We start from the raw sequence: 19,246 nt of genomic DNA, 5'->3' as shown, positions 1-19,246 counted from the left end.
TTGAAAGCCAAAGGGGCCAATTTCATGAGTTCTTATGAGGAGCAGGATTTAAAGCCTGAAATATTAAAAATCTGTGGGCTCAGTTCTGGGAGAGTCCGGGTTAGGAAGTGGAGTCCTTGTCCTTAGATAACATGACAAACAGCCTATGCAGATATGGCATAGAACCGAAAGGTTTGAAAAATGCCAGGGGCAGAAGAGAGGGAGAGTGGCTTGCTTATCTCAGAGTGACAGGGAGAGACTGGGATCATGGGGAGACCCCTCTAGGAACAAAGGAGCTGGCAGGCACCATTTCCCTCCCCTAGCCCCAGCATAAACAATGGCTACCTGTAGGAAGCAGCACTTCAGTAAAACTCATTACCTAACTTGCTTGCACCAAGCCCTACTCCCTACTTTGCAGATGCACCCTTTCCAGTCATGCTCAACTTAGTGCTGGTGCTGGGGGACCCTCCCCCCGTCCCCCCCACTTCCCCTCCCCCCCTCGCAAGAAGACATGTGCAAATCCTGCCAGCACCACATTTCTTGGACTTGTGCATTTTACAGGACCTCAGTTCCAGCACCATTGGGGCAGGTTTCATTTCACAAGCTGACCACTGCACACCTTGTTAAAATGTACCCCACCCCTGCTGGGGATCAAACACAGCCCACAATAGGTAAAGAGAGCCTCTACAAACAACCGGACTGAAGGAAACAGAAGACTCAACAGCAGAGCACATGCAACACTCATAGGAGACACTCTCTGAAGCACCAGGCCTTGGGGAAAAGGGAACACTGCACTTCAGGGTGCTATAGGACTTCTTCTTCATAAGGCTGTATTGTTAAGAGCAAGAGAAGTAGCTGAATTTCCTAACACACAGAAACAGACACAGAAGGTCAGACAAAATGAGGAGGCAGAGAAATATCTCCCACATGAAAGAACAGGACCAAACCACAGCAAGAGACCAAAGCTAAATGGATATAAGTAATATGACTGATAGAGATTTAAACATTTTTTTTAACGTTTATTTATTTTTGAGACAGAGAGAGACAGAGAATGAATGGGGGAGGGTCAGAGAGAGAGGGAGACACAGAATCTGAAACAGGCCCCGGGCTCTGAGCTGTCAGTGCAGAGCCTGATGCGGGGCTCGAACTCACAGACTGTGAGATCATGACCCAAGCTGAAGTCAGACGCTCAACCGACTGAGCCACCCAGGCGTCCCTGACTGATAGAGATTTTAAAGCAATGATCATAATAAAGATAATCACTGGACTTGAGAAAAAAGTGGGAGACATCAGCTGGACTTGAGAAAAAAGTGAGAGACATCAGCGAGACCCTTAACACAGAGATTAAACAAGAACCAACCAGAGATCAAGAACACAGTAAGTGAAATTAAAAAGACACTTGGTGGAATAAATAGCAGGCTAGATGAAACAAAGGAACGAATTAATGAACTGGAAGACAGAGTAATGGAAAGTAAACAAGCTGAGCAAAGGAAAGAAAATAATGCAAATTGGGAATAGTCTTAGGGAACTTGGTGATTCCATCAAGACTAATAACGTTCACATTACAGGGGTCTCAGAAGAAGACAAGAGAGAAAAGGGGCAGAAAATGTATTTGAAGAAATAATATCTGAAAACGTTCCTAATCTGGGGAAGGAAATAGATATCCAGATCCAGGAGACACAGAGATCCTCCCAAAATTCAACCCAAGGAGGTCCACACCAAGACATATAGTAAAAATGGCAAAAAGTAGTAATAAAGAAAAACAATTAAAAGCAGCAAGAGAAAAGGCAATTACTTATAAGGAAAACCCCAAGGCTATCAGTGGATTTTTTAGCAGAAACTCTGTAGGTCAGAAGGGAGTGGCATGATATATTCAAAGTGCTTAAAGGGAAAGATGTGCAGTCAAGAATACTCTATCCAACAAGGCTATCATCCAGAATAGAAGGAGAGATAAAGAGTTTCTCAGACAAACAAAAACTAAAAGAGTTCATGACCATTAAACCAGCCCTACAAGAAATATTAAAGGGGATTCTTTGAGTGGAAAGGAAAGAGCATACGTGAGAGTATGAAAAGTAAGAAACACAAAAGCAGTAAAAATAAATATTTTTGTAAAAATCAGTCAAGGGAATCATAAAATAAAAGGATGTAAAATATGACACCTTATACCTAAAACATAGGGAGCAGAGGAGTAAAGAATGGGTTTAAACTTAAGCAACCATCCACTTAATATCGATTGCTATAAGCAGCTGTTATATACAAACCTAATGGTAACTGCAAATCAAAAACTAGTAATAGATATGTAAAGACTAAGGAGAAAGAAATCCAAATATATCACTAAAGAAAGCCAACAAACCATGAAGTAGAGCAAGAGAAGAAAGGATCAGAGAAAATCTATAGCAACAACAAATTATAATTTGGCAATAAATACATATCTGTTGACAATTACTTTGGATGTAAATGGACTACACATTCCAATCAAAAGACATAGGGTGACAGAGTAGATAAAAAATCAAGACCCATCCATGTGTTACCTATTAGAGACTCATTTCAGACAAGATACCTGCAGATTGAAAGTGAGGGGATGGACAAACATCATAAAAATGGATGTCAAAAGAAAGCCAGGGTAGCAATACTTCTATCAGACAAAGTAGACTTTACCTTTTTTTTAAAGTTTATTTATTTATTTTGAGAGAGAGAGGGAAAGAGAGAGAGGGAGGGGTAGAGAGAGAGATGGGGAGAGAGAGAATCCCAAGCAGACTCCATGCTGTTAGCACAGAGCCTGACATGGGCCTCAAACCCACAAATTGTGAGATCATGACCTGAGCTGAAGTCAAAAGTCGGGTGCTTAACTGACTGAGCCACCCAGGTGCCCAGACAAAATAGACTGTAAAACAAAGACTATAACAAAGACTGTAACAAGAGACAAAGAAGGACACTATATAGTAATAAAGGGGACTATACAAGAGGATATAACAACAGTAAATATTTATGCACCCAAGATGGAAGCACCTAAATACATAAAACATTTAAAAACAAACATAAGGAAATAATCGACAGTAACACAACAATAGGGAACATTAACACCCCACTTACCTCAAGGGACAGGTCATCCAAACAGAAAACCAAGGAAACAGTGGCTTTGAATGACACACTGGACTAGATGGATTTAACAGACATGTTCAGAACATTCTATACTAAAACAGTAGAATACACATTCTTTTTAAATGCACATGGAACATTCTCCAGAATAGAGCACATATGAGGCCACAAAAAAAGTTCTCAACAAATTTAAAAAAATTGAAGTCTACCACACATCTTTTCTGATCACAGTGCTATCAAACTAGAAATCAACACAAGAAAAAATCTGGAAAGAGCAGAAATACATGGAGGTTAAATAACATGCTACTAAACAATGAATGGGTCAACCGGGAAATCAAGGAAGATATCAAAATTACATGGAAACAGATGAAATGAAAACACAGTGGTCCAAAATCTTTGGGATAAAGCAAAAGTTCTAACAGGGAAGTTTATAGCAATACAGACCTGCCTCGAGAAGCAAGAAAAATCTCAAATAAACAACCTAATTTTACACCCAAAAGGAGCTAGAAAAAGAAGAACGAAACCCAAACCCAACAAAAAGAAGGAAATAATAAAGATCAGAACAAAAATAAGTGACAAAGAAACTTAAAAAATAATAGAACAGATCAATGAGACAAGGGGCTGGTTCTTTGAAAAGATCAACAAAATTGATAAATCTCTACCAAGACTCATAAGAAAAAAAAAAAAGAGCAGACCCAAATAAACAAAATCGCTAATGAAAGAGAAATAACAACTGATACCACAAAAATACAGTTACAGACAGTTGTAACAGAGTACTATGAAAACCTATATGCCAAAAAATTGGATAACCTAGAAGAAATGGATAAATTCCTAGATACAAATAACCAACCAAAACGAAAGCAGGAATTAATAGAAAATTTGAATAGACCAATTACCAGCAATGAAATTGAATCAGTAATAAAAAAAACTCCTAATAAACAAAAGTCCAAGACCAGATGGTTTCACAGGTGAATTCTACCAAACATTTAAAGAAGAGTTAATACCTATTCTTCTCAAACTATTCCAAGCAATACAAATTAATTCTATGAGGCCAGTATCACCCTTATGCCCAAACTAGATAAAGACACCACAAAAAAGAGAACTAGAGGCCAATATCTCTCATGAATATGGATGCAAAAATCCTCAACAAAATATTAGCAAACTAAATCTAACAATACATTAAAAAATCATACATCATAATCAAGTGGGATTTATTCCCACGATGCAAGTGTGGTTTAATATTTGCAAAACAACGTGACACATAACATCAATAAAGAAAGAATAAAAACTATATAATCATTTCAATGGATGCAGGGAGAACATTTGACAAAGTACAACATCCATTTGCGATAAAAATCCTTTGCAAATTAGGTCTGGAGGGAACATATCTCAACATAATAAATTCTTACATGAAAAACCGAACATCATATTTAATAGTGAACATCATATTTAATAGTGAACAGCAAACATCATATTTAATAGTGAAAAACTAAGAGCTTTTCCCTTAAGGTCAGGTCAGGAACAAGACAACGATGTCCACTCTTACCACTTTGATTTAACATAGTATTGGAAGTCCTAGCCACAGCAATAAGACAACATAAATAAAAGGCATCCAAATTAGTAAGGAAGAAGTAAAATTCCCAGTTGCAGATGAGATGATACTGTATATAGGAAACCTAAAGACTCTACAGAAAAACTACTAAAACTGATAAATTAATTCAGTAAAGTTGCAGAATATAAAATCAGTGTACAGATATCTGTTGCATTCCTATACACTAATAATGAAACAGCAGAAAGTGAAATCAAGACAATAATCTCATTTACAACTTCACCAAAACCAACAAAATATCTAGGAGTAAACTTAACCAAAGAGGTGAAAGAACTGTACATTGAAAACTATAAAACACTGATTGATAAAAGAAATTCAAGACAATGCAAAGTGGAAAGATAGTCCATGCTAATGGGTTGGAAGAACAAATACTGTGAAAATGTCCACAATGCCCAGAGCAATATACACATTTAATGCAATCCCTTTCAAAATACCAACAGCGTTTTTCACATAACTAGAATAAACAATCCTAAAATTTGTATGGAACCAAAAACCAAAAAAAAAAAAAACCCCAAAAAACCCCCAAACCCCCAAAACCCAAAAACCAAAACAACAACAAAAAGAAACCAAACCCAAATAGCCAAAACAATCTTGAAAAAGAAAAGCAAAGCTGGAGGCATCATAATTTTGGACTTCAAGTTATATTACAAAGTGGTGGTAATCAAAACAGTATGGTACTGGCATAAACATAAACATATAAATCAGTGGAGTAGAATAGAAAACCCAGACACAAACCCACAATTGTATTGGTCAATTAATCTTTGACAAAGTAGAAATGAATATACAATGGGAAAAAGATAGTCTTTTCAACAAATGGTATTAGGAAAACTGGACAGCTACAGGCAAAAGAATGAAACTGGACCACTTTCTTCCACAATACACAAAAATAAACTCAAAATAGATTTCAATGTGAGACCTGAAACCATAAAAATCCTAGAAGAGAGCACAGGCAGTAATCTCTTATTGCTCATTGGCATATTGCTCATTGGCATCGGCCGTAGCAACCTCTTTGTAGATGTATCTCCTCAGGCAAGGGAAATAAATGCAAGAAATAAACTATTGGGACTACATCAAAATAAAAAGTTTCTGCACAGTGAAGGAAACAATCAGCAAAACTAAAAGGCAACCTACTGAATGGGAAAAGATATTTGCAAATGACATATCCAATAAAAGGTTAGTATCCAAAATATATAAAGAATTGATACAACTTAGTACCTAAAGCCCAAATAATCCAATTTAAAAAATGAGCAGAAGACAAACAGACATTTCTCCAAAGAACACATACAGATGGCCAACAGACACATGAAAAGATGCTCAACATCATCACTCATCATCAGGGAAATGCAAATCAAAACCATAATGAGATATCACCTCGTACCAGCCAGGATGGCTAAAATAAAAAACACAAGAAACTACAGGTGTTGGCAAAAAGAAAAAGAAACCGTCTTGCACTGTTGGTGGGGATGCAAATTGGTGCAACCACTGTGGAATAGGGTATAGAAATTCCTCAAAAAGTTAAAAACAGAACTACCCTATGATTCAGTAATCACGCTATTGGGTATTTACCCAAAAAACACAAAAACACTAATTCAAAGGCGTATGTGCACCCCTGTGTTTATTGCATTATTTACAAAAGCTAAATCATGGAAGCAGCCCAAGTGTCCATCAATAGATGAATGGATAAGCAAGAGGTGATATATATATATACAATGGAACGTTATTTAGCCACAAAAAAGAATGAAATCTTGCCATTTGCAGCAACATGGATGAAACTAGAGAATACAATGCTAAGTAAAATAAGTCAATCAGAGAAGGACAAATACCATTTAATCTCACCTGTATTTGGAATTTAAGAAACAATACAAATGAGCAAAGGAAAAAAAGGGACAAACCGAGCTTCATTAAGTTATGTGGTAAAACTGCCTCTCCTCCTAACTCACATTCTGGCCCTCCTCCACTCAGTAGTTGTGTGACCAGAGACAAGTTGTTTATATCTTAGTGTCCTGAACCCTGAACCTATAAAATGGGAATTATTATGGAGTCCATCTCACTGGGCTGTGAAAATGCAGGAGATACTTAAAATGCTAACTGGTATGTAGTAAGCCTTCAATGAATATAATCTATTATTATTGTCTTGTAGATATAGTTTTTTAAGGGAAACCCTTAGGAAATTCTACTAAGGGCCATGTGGACCTATTGAAGATGCACAGCTTTGCCTTTTAGGGATAATTACTGAGGCAGCAGTGGGGAGGATGAACCAGAGTGGGGAAAAAGGGATTTGGAGACTAAAGCTGAGATTGTCCTCACATGAAAATCAATGAGACATTATTCATCTAAAGAATTAAAGATATACATATACATACATATATATATAATTGTTTCCAAAGTATACAGAATTTGAATTTTTCATAAAAATTCAAATAAAAATATATGTAAAAATTAGAATTGTTTTTCATTACAAATATTAAGCTAAATCCAAAATTATCTATTAAAGGGAAGCCAACTACAACTGTAATTAATGAGTATCAAATCTTGAAATAAAAGTTTTTAAAACACAAATTGCTTAATATTACAGAAGCTTTTTCTGCACTTGACCTGCTTATGCTAAACTGTCAGTACTTTTCCAGAACCACATATTGGAACGGGAAGAAGAGAATACGGATTTCCATAGTAGTGGGAAAGGCAACTTCATTTTGGTGAGTCTGTCTACTCTCCTAAACTCCTGGGGTGGAACTGTGGGTCACAGGGAAGGTGTGTGTGGCTGGCTTTAGCAGGAAACCCCAGACAGTTCTTTAACGTGGCTGAACCAGTTGACACTCCTCTCAGCAGTGTGGGACCGTCCCAGAGCCTTATTTGGCATTTTCCATAATTTTCATTTGGACATTCTGGTGGGTGTGCACAATGCTTTTTCTATAACCAACAGTTTATCTTTAACGCTTTATTAATATCCATTCTCTCTGGAAAGGGAATCCAGCTTTGCCAGCCCACCCACCTTTGGGGCAGAGGGGAGGGAGGGAGGGAGTCATCTCCGGAAGGTCCTCAGCGGGGGCCCAAGCACAAGAGGGCAGGTGGGCTGCTGCAAGGCCATGCAGAGGGATTCTCAGCTCCACTCCCCTGCATTACCTTGTTTCCTAGTCTTTCCTCCTCTCTCTGCTTCTCGCTTTTCCACATCTCTGCTGGGTCAAACCCTGCTCGCTCTGCAAAGGTTGCTCAGAACTGACCTTCTCCAAATAGCCCCTCACCTCTCCGCAGCTATTTTCTTGAGGTCGACAAGGCAAGGGCGTGGTAAGACGGGCAAATCATTAACCAAGTCTCTTGTTTCCTCCTGTGAGGAACAGGAGAGCCTGAGCAACATTGAGTCTGCGTCCTAGAGTCTATGTTTTATGAACCTTTAAGGCACTGGGAGCGCAAAAACACAAACAGAACTGTGTATTCCCGTGGGTGAGCCCCAGTGCAGTGCCCAAAGCCTATGCCTTGAAGGTCTTCGGGCGTCTCTGTCTGCAGGTCTCGGATGCGTCTGCGTCTTGGACTGTCCACTCTATTGGGGGGTGGCCTGACGCATCTTTGTGCAAGTCTGTTGGCGGGGTGTTACCTGAGATCCCGCAGCCCTCCCAGGCGCCGGAAGTGGAGCGAGCCCTCTCCAGGCTCCGAAGGATTGCGGGTGCTGTGTCGAATCTGCTGGCGGTCACCCACCCGGCGCGGCGTCGCGGGGTTGGGGAATGTGCGGCTGCGCGCGCGCCGCGGCGTTTACGCGGCGATTTCATCATGCTCCGGGCCGGGTCGCGCGCGCCGCTTCCGCCGCCGCCCGCCCCGGACCGCCCAGGCCCGCCGGCTCATGCCCTCTCTGCGCCCAGCGCTGCTTAGAGCCGCTCGCGCCGTGCTGCTGCTGTCGCTGCCGTCCCGGCTCCCGGCCCAGCCTCTGCTCCGGCCCTGCCGGCGTCTCAGCACGCCCGCCCGCGCCCCGACCTCATTCCCCGCCGCAGCCTCCCGGAGCAGCATGGACGGCACCGGGGCTGAGGAGGTGCTCGCCCCTCTCAGGCTCGCAGTGCGCCAGCAGGTACCGGCGTTCTGCGTCTCCCCTCGGCCCCGGGCTCTTCTCCCTCTGGTCTGCTCCGCGTCATCCTCTGTCCTTCTCGGGCACCCGTCCACCTCGCGAGTTGCTCCTTTCCTTCATCCGCTGGAAGCCCTTGGTTTCCTGGCATCTTCCTCGTCTCCCCCGATTCGGACTCAAGTCCCCGCGTGCGTCGGCCACCTTCCGTGTCGTGGACACGCGTCCTAGCCTCTCCTTGGGTGACTCCCTCGGATCCCCTTCGACATCCTGAGTCCGTCTCCTCGCGATCTGCTCTCCTTTCCCAATCCTTGTTAATGTCTGCGCCTTTCCTCTCTCCCATGGGGCTGGGATCTGTGACCTTTGGTACTTCTCCTGGCCTAGCTCAATAACCTCAACTTCAGTTTTCCAATCTCTGCGGTGTTCTTTGTGCCACCCGGGTGGTGAGGTTCCCAGTTCTTTCCCGGTCAGAGGAGAAGCTGTCTGTTTTAAGACCGGACTCTTTTTTTTTTGTAAATCTTCAGGATGCTTTGAACGTTTCCTCCTTGACACCTTCCTTCATTTAGTGCTTGGTTTTGCCGAATGATCGGCTGAGAAATAAGTTGAAGCGTGGATGTGAGGAGGTGTTGAACTTCTTTTTCTAATCATGATGTGAGTTCATCATCCTTAGCTCATCGTCCTTCGCTCCTGTCATCTTCTCTGGGTTCTTAATAGTCTTTTAGACTATTTGGAGTGAGTGAGCTTTCAGATCGTAAACCTGGGAAACTGTAAATATTGTTGGGTTCCTGGGTGAAGTCAGCCATCCTCTGTATGGAACACTGAAATTTGATTTTGCGGAAAGGAGGGAAGTTTCATGGACTGGAGTGCTTGGTAATTTAATACAGGCCTCCTTTTCCTAGGGTACTGCATGAATATTAGAATTTAGAAAGAAAAAGGAAAAGATTAGTTCAAGTGGATTCCTACATCAAGTCAGGCAGAGCCAAAAGCTTGGAATAGGACCCCAGAATTGATGACCTAGGAGTAAATACCAAATAGGTTTCTCCTGCACGGGTGCCTGATGCAATAACTTCCCTTAGCTACGGAGGGTGGAACCCTCTGTCTCTCGGAAATAATTCATTGGGGCACAGTTGCCAAAAATTCAGCAAATTTTGCCACTTTGTAATGTCTGCTTCTCTCTAGTTTGAGAGTGACTGATTCAATAGTATTTTGTTTTGAAATTTCACTATAGGCTTAATTTTTTCTTATCCTTGGTGTCAGAAGGCTGTGTATGCTTATTCTCTGTTTCCCTCCACCCACCCTACCCAAATAAATTAGGTGTGGTTCCTTTGTCTTTCCTGTAACTCACAATTTTTTTTCCATATCTTTTACTTGAAGAAGGAGAATACATCTAATTTGGGAAAACACACCCCCAAACCCCTCCCTCTGCCACGTTTGCCTGAAACTGCTGTGCAGATTATCCATGTGTAGTAAGACTATGGGACTAGTGTAACAGAAGTCAACTTTGATCATGGAACAACTTTCCGATGCAGTTACTATTAGTGTATTGTTTATGTTAGCTTGGGGTTTTTTTTGTTTGTTTGTTTTTGTTTTTGGGACTTTAAATTTTTTTCTGAAGATGTAAGTTAGTTGATGTCAATTCGAGTTCTTTTTCCATTTCTCTAGGACCACACATGTATCAGTTAGCTACCTGGAACTTTGAATCACACAGATTCCAGTGTCAACTGGAAGGGAATTTAAAGATCACTTACTTAAAGCCTTTTTTTTTTTGCTTATGAGGAGATGAGACACTATCACATCTATCCATTTGACATACTTCCATTGGGAAGTTAGTGCAGTTGAAGACATTCTTGGAGTGGGATTTTTAAGGCACTTAACAACTGGTCTTGTTAGTGGCATGTGTTTTTTTTTTTTTTAATTTTTGAAAAAATTTATTTATTTTTGATAGAGACAGAACACAAGTGGGGGAGGGGCAGAGAGAGAAGGAGACACAGAATCCAAAGCAGGCTCCAGGCTCTGAGCTATCAGCACAGAACCCGCCGCGGGGCTTGAACTCACAGACCGTGAGATCATGACCTGTCTTTGAGATCATGACCTGAGGTGAAGTCAGACGCTTAGCCGACCGAGCCACCCAGGTGCCCGTCATGTGTTTTATATAAATTTGCTAATCTGCTAGACTACGTGGATGCTGCTGCTTTTTCATTTGTTGATTGACTGAATTGTATTTTCCCATGGCATATTCTTAGTCATTTCCTGGAGAATTAGTTATGGAACTTGTTGGAGGGCTTCAGAGTATCTAGAAAACGCATTAGTTGTTTGATCAAGGGCACCCTAAGGCAGTTGAAGTTTTTAAAATTTTTATTAGTATTATTATTTTTAGTAATCTCTACTCCCAAGTTTGGGCTCAAATTCACATGCTCCCTGAGCTGAGCCAGCCAGGCAGCCCAGGGCAATTGAGTTTTAAAAAAAGGTGGGTATAAGCACAGTATGGCCAACCTTCGTTTTGCCAAATAAGAGTAATTAAAAAATTTGTGTAATCCTCAGACCACCATCTGCTTTCCCCTTTCATTTTATAAAAGAAAGTATATTTTAATACAGAAAAGCACATTATAACTCAAAGAACAGTCTTTTTTTTTTTTTTTTAAGGCTTTATTTTTTAAGTAATCTCTATACCCAGGGTGGGGCTCGAACTCACAACCTGGAGATCAAAAGTCATATGATCTACAAACAGAGTCAGTCAGGCACCCCGTTTTAAAAATTTAATTATTTATTTGTTTTTAATATTTTAGTTAGTTAATATACAGTGCAATATTGGTTTCAGAAGTAGAATTCAGTGATTCATCCCTTACATACAACACCCCCATCACAACAGGTGCTCTTTCTTAGTTACCCCTCACCCATCACCCATCCAGCCCATCTCCCACCCATGTCCCTCCATCAACCCTCAGTGTTTTCTTTATTGTTAAGAGTCTCTTGTAGTTTGTTTACCTTTATTCTTTACCCCCCTCCCTGTATGTTCATGTTTTATATCTGAAATTCCACATATGAGTGAAATCATATATTTGTCTTTTTCTGATTGACTTATTTAGCTTAGCATAATACACTCTAGTTCCATCCACGTTGCAGATAGCAAGATTTTGTTCTTTTTGATGGCTGAGTAGTATCTCATTGTGTATATGTACTACATCTGTATCCATTCATCAGTTGGTGGACATTTGGGCTCTCTCCATAGTTTGGCTATTGTTGATAATGCTGCTATAAACATGGGGGTGCATGTACCCCTTCAAATCTGTATTTTTGTATCCTTTGGGTAAATACCTAATAGTGCAGTTGCTGGATTGTAGGGTAGTTCTATTTTTAGTTTTTTGAGGAACCTCCATACTGTTCTCTAGAGTGGCTGCACCAGTTTGCATTCCCACCAGCAGTGCAAGAGGGTTCCCCTTTCTCTGTATCCCCGTTTTTAAGCAGCCTTTTATATTTATTATTTATTAATTAATATTTATTTTTTATATTTAATAGGTTTAGGTTTGAAAAAAAGATCTAATGCATTGCCCCTTTTAATTGTTTTTTCCTTTTTACTGTGTGTTGGAAAAACCTCTGTCTTGGAGTGTCTTGTTTGGGAACTATTGCTCTATGGCAGTGGTTCTCTGGTCTGCAAACCCTTGGTGGTCCTTAAGGTCAAAGTCAGTTTCATAATAAAACTGAGATGTTATTTTCGTTTTTTACTGTGTTGTTAATTTGCACTGAAAATGCAAAAGCAGTGGTGAATATAACTGCCTGCCCTTACTGCTAATCAAATGAGGACACCAAACCAAGTCCTATTGTCTGTCATACTCTGACAGTTAAAAAAAAAAAAAAAAAAAAAAGAAGTCAGTTTTGCTTTAGAGTGTCCTTGATGGAGCAGTAAAAATTATTAATTTTATTAAATCCAGGCCTTTGTTCTTACATCTTCTTAATGTTCTGTATGACAAAATGGGAAATGCACATAAAGCATACTGAAATATGATGATTGTCTCAGGAAGAACACTCATGTGATTGAGTTGCAAGCTGACCTATCTGCTTATTTTCACAGAACACTATTTGTAAAATTCAGTTTGAGCATTCATTTTCTGGAAAATGAGTGACGTGAGTCTGTCATTTCAAGGAAACAACTGATGGTATATGTAGCCAATAATAAGATCAGGTTTTCGGTTAATTTTAGAGTTTTGGAAAACTTACCTGCTGCATAAGCTTGACAGACTTTTCTGATGGGATGAGTGGTGATATTAACAAATGTACTTGTTTTGATACAGTATGATAAACAGGTCAGTATTTAGAAGATCTACATAACTGGGTTAACATTTTCCAAATGACCAGTACATGTTGTTATGGAATCAAATATTGGTAAGAGATTTATTCAGAGTCTAAGATACATCAGTGAATTTAATGTAACAGAGTATAAAAAGTTCCTTGTTGTAGTTTCCAATTCCACATTGCTACTAACCTTTAAGAAACTACGACTTGTCAGAATTTTGGCATAGTCTAAAGAAGAATATTCACAATTATTTAGAAAGACTTTTAAAATTCTCCCTTAACTTATGGTATTCTTTGTATACTTTACCATTAAAATGTTATTTTGCAAGATGGGCAGATACACACATCTAACTGTCTTCTATTAAGCTAGAAATTAAGGGATTTGCAAAATTACAAAACTGTCACTGTTTTTCGTTTTGTTTTGGCAAATACAGTCATTTTTACAAAAATGTTATTTTTATTCACGTTAGCATATATTGAGCTTTTATTTTTACTTTAAAAGAATTAATAACTATTTTTAAATTTGCATTTTAATTTTTTTTTTGAATGGAGCCCTGCTCAGCTTTTGACTTTTTTTTTTTTAATTTTATTTAAATCCAAGTTAGTTAACATGTAGCGTAATAATGGTTTTAAGAGTAGAATTTAGTGATTCACCACTTCCATGTAACACCCAGTGCTCATCCCAACGAGTGCCCTCCTTAATGCCCATCACCCATTTAGCTCATCATGCATTTTAATTTCTAATATAGCACAAATAGGTAGAAATAACCCACAATAACAAAAGCTGTTTGGGATCCTCAGTATTTTTTTTTTTAAGTTTATTGATTTATTTTGCGAGGGGGGTGGGGAGAGAGAGAGAGAGAGAATGAGAATCACAAGCAGGCTCTGCACCATCAGTGCAGAACCCGATGCAGGGCTCGAACTCATGAACTGTGAGATGGTGACTTTAGCTGAAACCAAGAGCTGGTTGCTTAACCGACTGTGTCACCCAGGCACCCTGGGATCCTCAGTAATTTTTAACAGTAGAAAGGGGTTCTAAGACCAAGAAGGTGTAGAACTGATGCGTTAGGGGAATGTAAAGGGCTCAGAATGCTGCCCACAGTGCATAGTATACTCTTGGTAAATGTTAAGTATTGATCTGAAAGGATTGTGGCTTGTTAGAGCACTAGTGTTACCAAACAAACCATTGCTGGCATGGAGCTCACATTTTCTTGGGATTGCCAGTTGGATAACATTTTGCACCTTTACAAGAGGATTGATGTCTTCTGAATTTGGTGAGATAGGATGATAGAGGAACCTTTTTAGTGCTTACTTGGGAGGTCTTTAATAATGATTTACTGTCTGGACCTCTTACATGTCTAATGGTGGGAATAGACATGTGAATAACATTACTTGTGTTTCAGTATTTCAAATTTTCTTTTGCTGTGATGGGGAAGATACAGGTGAAACTCTCATCTTGGTAGCAGTAAGAAGTCTTAGGGTTAAGAGCCCTGGATTTTTCTCTGCTTTGATTTTTCTGGACTGTGAGTGTACATTAAAGCTCTTGCTTAATCCAAAGGGCAAGTGAAAAGTTTATGAAGTTTTTGTCAAGGATTATAATACACTTGGGAATCTGAGATGAACTCAACAAGAGTCCTCTACCCACGTATGTGTAAAGGCAACATCTTACAAGGCCAGAAAATGTTTTCTTGGCCAACTGAATATGCACCATGATATATATGAAGGATCCATTAAGAAGATCCCTTGGAATGATTTCTCATCTAATAGCTACCCTGCTTTATAATCAGAGGCTTTTAGTTATTAATATGTGTCTTAATGGTAGGAATTTACCCAGGAACTAAGCTTCTCAAGGATAATTTAGAGATGTTGATGATATTTCATGTCAGTTTCATTCAGTACATACATACCATACATGGAAGCACAACCCAAAATATAATTCATTGGTGAACAAAGAAGGAAGAAAAATAGTTAGAAGTTAGGACTTCTTAAGTACCTTCATTCCATGTTTAGATCACCTCCAGTTCTTTTGTTTTCAGGATTGGATCATTATAAATCACGGTTTACTTATTCTATTATTCAGAATAAACACGATTATTTCCTTTCTTCACTGCATTTTACAGATGACTAACCCAGTGTGGGAATCCTCACTCACATACTGCTTCTTTTTAATAGCTGCACTTTCTTTGATGTCTGTATTCTATGCCTGAACCTTAAAAGACCAAAAAAAAAGTGCTTCAAAGGAATTTATTTTAAATTCTTCCTGTCTTTACTTTTACGTGTGGCCTTGCTTGGTAGTGTTCTATGAGAAGCTCCAAAAGAAAAAGTGTATGAAATATGTGGGAGTGCTAATACTTGACATATAGGGGATAGGTATTCAGAAGAACTACTTGCTTACTTATTCAGTCATTCATGAAGAACCACCATTTGCCAACCTCTTTTCAAAACAGAGGTTTTCACAGAGTTCTTATCTTCATCAAAAAGCAGTTAGTGAACATTTATGAGATAGGTGCTCTTGGTAGGTAGAGGAAAGGAAAAGAACCACTGAATAAAGAATAAGTCACTAGATATTGACTGAATACTAAGTGCTTTGTACTGTGCTAGGTTTAGTTTGTGATATCAATCAACAAATATTTGAGTGCCAGAATTGACATGCCAGAATTCCCATCTTAAAAGGGCCTACTTTATACTGACAGGGACAAATAAAATGTGTGTAAATAAATAAGGCACTGGATTGATAGGGTGACTTCAGTTATTGTAAGTGAAATGAAGAAGCTAAAGTTAGAAGATGACTGAGGATGTTGCTTTAGCTGGAGAGGCCAGCACAACGGTATAAAGACTGTTAGTGTGTAATCACACCAGACTCATTTGCATAAGATAAAATAAGAGGAATAACCAATTCAGTGGCTCTCAACTTTCAGACCCAGTGTCCCTTTTTACACCAGATATTTTGGAATCCCCCATTACGATCTGATAATGAAATTCATAGAAAATATCTATAAAATCTAATTAAAGTATGTGTACACATTATGTTTTAAGTGTAATACAAAGAAATAACTTATAATAAAATAATTTGTATTTCTTTTTTAAAATGTTTATTTTGAGAGAGCATACGGCATCCTGGGGAGGGCCAGAGAGGTAGGGGGAGAGAGAATCCCAAGCAGGCTCTGTGCTGTCAGCGTAGAGCCCTATTTGGAGCTCAGTCCCACGAATTGTGGGGTCATGACCTGGGCCAAAATCAAGAGTCGGATGCTTAACCAATTGAGCCACCCAGGTGCCCCTAAAATAATGTGTATTTCATTGTGTAAATTCTTGGGTATGAATCCACTGGAAGTTATGCAGAAGTAAGCGAATGCTTATACCTGTACATGGATTTACAGTGAGTGTGATTGTAATGGATACACATTGATAAAGGTGTATCCTGTTGGTTGCCCAGATACCACGACAACATTGCCATTGGTTACATGTTGTTGTTTGTTTCAAATAATAACTCTTTGTAAAATTGTGAACAAAACAGTGTATAGTTTAGTCTTCATTTAAATTATATTTTCCTGGCATTCCTAGAAAACTCAGTGGAGGTTAAAACTGGGAGAATACTTCTTATTATATGTAAGCAGAGTTAGGTTCTAGGTTCAGGTAATTATAAACATCTTTGTCACCTCGTGACAAAGATGGACATTCTAAAGTAGAGTGAATTGCAGAGAGGGAAACTGTCACTGAAAGAGGGGAAGTAAGTGGGAGCTTAGAAGATGTCAGCAACAAGAGGAAAGGGTAATGATGGGCACTTCAAAGGAGCTTGTGTTTTAGAAGGAGGAAAGAGAAATCAGTTTGAAAGTGCAGAGAGGAGTAAGGAAGACATGATCCCATTTCCAGCCTCTGAGGCTCAAAGGGCTGGGATAGAAAACTCACCCTGTAGTTGAAACAGCGTCAAGAGGGGGAACTATTGTAATGCTGGAGTATTTGGGAAATGAGTTTCATTAAGTGAAGGAAGATGCTTTTGGATAAGAGGATGAACATTGTTGAAAGCATGGGGGTAGGAACAGTCACCAAACTAAGAATGCTATGTGTTTGTGAGAAGTTTACAAAGGTGGGAGAGAAATGACATGAATTAGGGTGGTTTGGGGTGAGTGTATCTCAGTGCAGACACCTTTGGATGAGAACCAAACTGGTCATCTCTTCTAGCAATCTAGTTTGTGAGGTGTGAAAGGGGGAGTGTAGATTGAAATTTGAAACTGACCACATATTGGAGGTAAAGAAGGATAACTTGATGTTTCTTGTTTGGAAAGTGGTAGATGTTGTTAACAAATAGCAATACATAGGAGAAGGAACAAGTTTAGGACAGAGAACAATAATAATTCAGTCATAAACAAGTTGTGTTTGAAGTATTTGAAAATAACTCAGCCACAACCAAGTTCGGGTATTTTATAGCATGATAACAGCTATCAGTTTTTGTGTGTCTGATGTTTGTTAGGTACTGTTGAAAATATTCTACTTAAATTGTTTCATTTACTCTTTATAGCAATTCAGTGAGGTATTATCATCCTGATTTTATAGATGAGGAAACGAGCTCAAAGAGGTTTCAGCTTGTTCAAGGTTTCACAGTTACCTGATCAGGGATGAAAAATCCACGTCTTTAATCCCTCATAAATACCATATTTTACAGACTTGTCTAGATGTGGATTTTTGTTTTGCATGTCGTTTGAATTTCATTGTGCTTCCTAAATCTGAGAATTCCCGTCTTTGAGCAATTATAGAAAAATTCATAGTCATTATCTTTTCTTTTTTTTAATATTTTTTTTTAACATTTATTTATTTTTGAGAGACAGAGAGAGACAGAGTATGAGCAGGGGAGGGGCAGAGAGAGAGAGGGAGACACAGAATTCGAAGCAGGCTCCGTGCTCCGAGCTGTCAGCACAGAGCCCGACGCGGGGCCCGAACCCACACACTGTGAGATCATGACCCGAGCCGAAGTCGGACACTTAACTGACTGAGCCACCCAGGCGCCCTAGTCATTCTCTTTTCAAATGGAACCTCTTACAGATTTTCTTTACTTTCTTTGAGAATTCTGGCTGGATAAACGTTAGACTCTCTTTTTTCCTGTGTCTCATTACCCTGTTTATATTTTTAACTCTTTGTCTCGCTGCTCCATTCCATGGATTACCCATGGCTAATTTATTTAGGTCTATACTCTTAAGTCACTAATTCTCTCTTCTACTTTGATCTGCTATTTAACGTGTCCAGTGAGTTTTTAATTTCTGTGATTCATTTCTAGATGACCGATGTGGTTCTTTTTTCCCCTTTTTTATTGTTTATATTGAAGTATATCTGACACACAGTGTTAACATAGGTGTACAACATAGTGATTTGACAGGTTTGTACATTATGCTGTGCTCACCACAAGAATAACTACCACCTGTCACCATACAACACTATTACGGTATCATTGACTATATTCTCTGTGCTGTACCTTTTATCCTCATGACTTATTCATTCCATAACTAGAAGCCTGTGTCTCCCACTCCTCTTCACTCATTTTCCCCAGTCCTCACCCTCTCCCCCTGTCATCTCATGGGACCTGAACCTGTGTGGTTCTTTTTCAGGTTTCCTGATGGTTTTTGACAGTCTCTTATTTATTGCTCATGTTTTTGACTCCTTTCGTTATTTTTTTTAAAACCGTCTTAAGCGTTTACAAAGTGTATTTGATCATTCTAATGCTTTGGAGGCTCTAATTCTGTTGTCATTTCTGCTGAGTCTCATCTATGGTGGCTTGTTTCCTCATGTGTTTTTAAATTTTGAGTTGAGTGCTTATTATTTTGGTGACCTTGATCTGTGAAAATCCTAAAAAGCCTATGTGGAAGGTCTAGAGAGCAGTTACTTCTGCCGGAAACCCAAAGGCTCTATCAAGTTGACAACTTTAATTTCTCAGCTTGAAGTTTCCCAGACCATGTAAGTAATGTTTGTTTGCCTTCTCAGATTACTTACTCCACCACATTACCCTAAGTGTTGGGATCAGTGTACAGGTGGTAGGTTGTTGGAAGTGAACAAGATATTCCAGAGAAATCAGTGAGGAAAAATTCCAACAATTAAGAAAAGGGCAGAGGCGGGGGATGGCTGGGTGGCTCAGTCGGTTAAACGTCCGACTTCAGCTCTGGTCACGATCTCGCAGTTTGAGTTTGAGCCCCACATCTGGCTCTGTGCTGACAGCTGAGAGCCTGGAGCCTGCT

The 19,246-nt window shown here is 39.4% G+C and overlaps 1 protein-coding gene across 2 annotated transcripts in view; it reads left to right on the top strand.

Annotated features, from left to right (window-relative positions):
* The first annotated feature begins 8,522 nt into the window (after positions 1–8,522).
* GARS1 (glycyl-tRNA synthetase 1) overlaps positions 8,523–19,246 on the top strand; it is a 44,672-nt gene continuing 33,948 nt past the window's right edge. For both annotated transcript variants that reach the window (XM_053218263.1, XM_053218264.1), the window contains exon 1: positions 8,523–8,744. In XM_053218263.1, coding sequence (XP_053074238.1) covers positions 8,523–8,744 — 222 coding nt within the window. The remainder of the gene's footprint in view (positions 8,745–19,246) is intronic.

This window comes from Acinonyx jubatus, chromosome A2 (assembly GCF_027475565.1).
Source record: "Acinonyx jubatus isolate Ajub_Pintada_27869175 chromosome A2, VMU_Ajub_asm_v1.0, whole genome shotgun sequence".
In the NCBI taxonomy this organism is placed as follows: domain Eukaryota; kingdom Metazoa; phylum Chordata; class Mammalia; order Carnivora; family Felidae; genus Acinonyx; species Acinonyx jubatus.
This window is presented reverse-complemented; position numbering and strand designations above follow the sequence as displayed.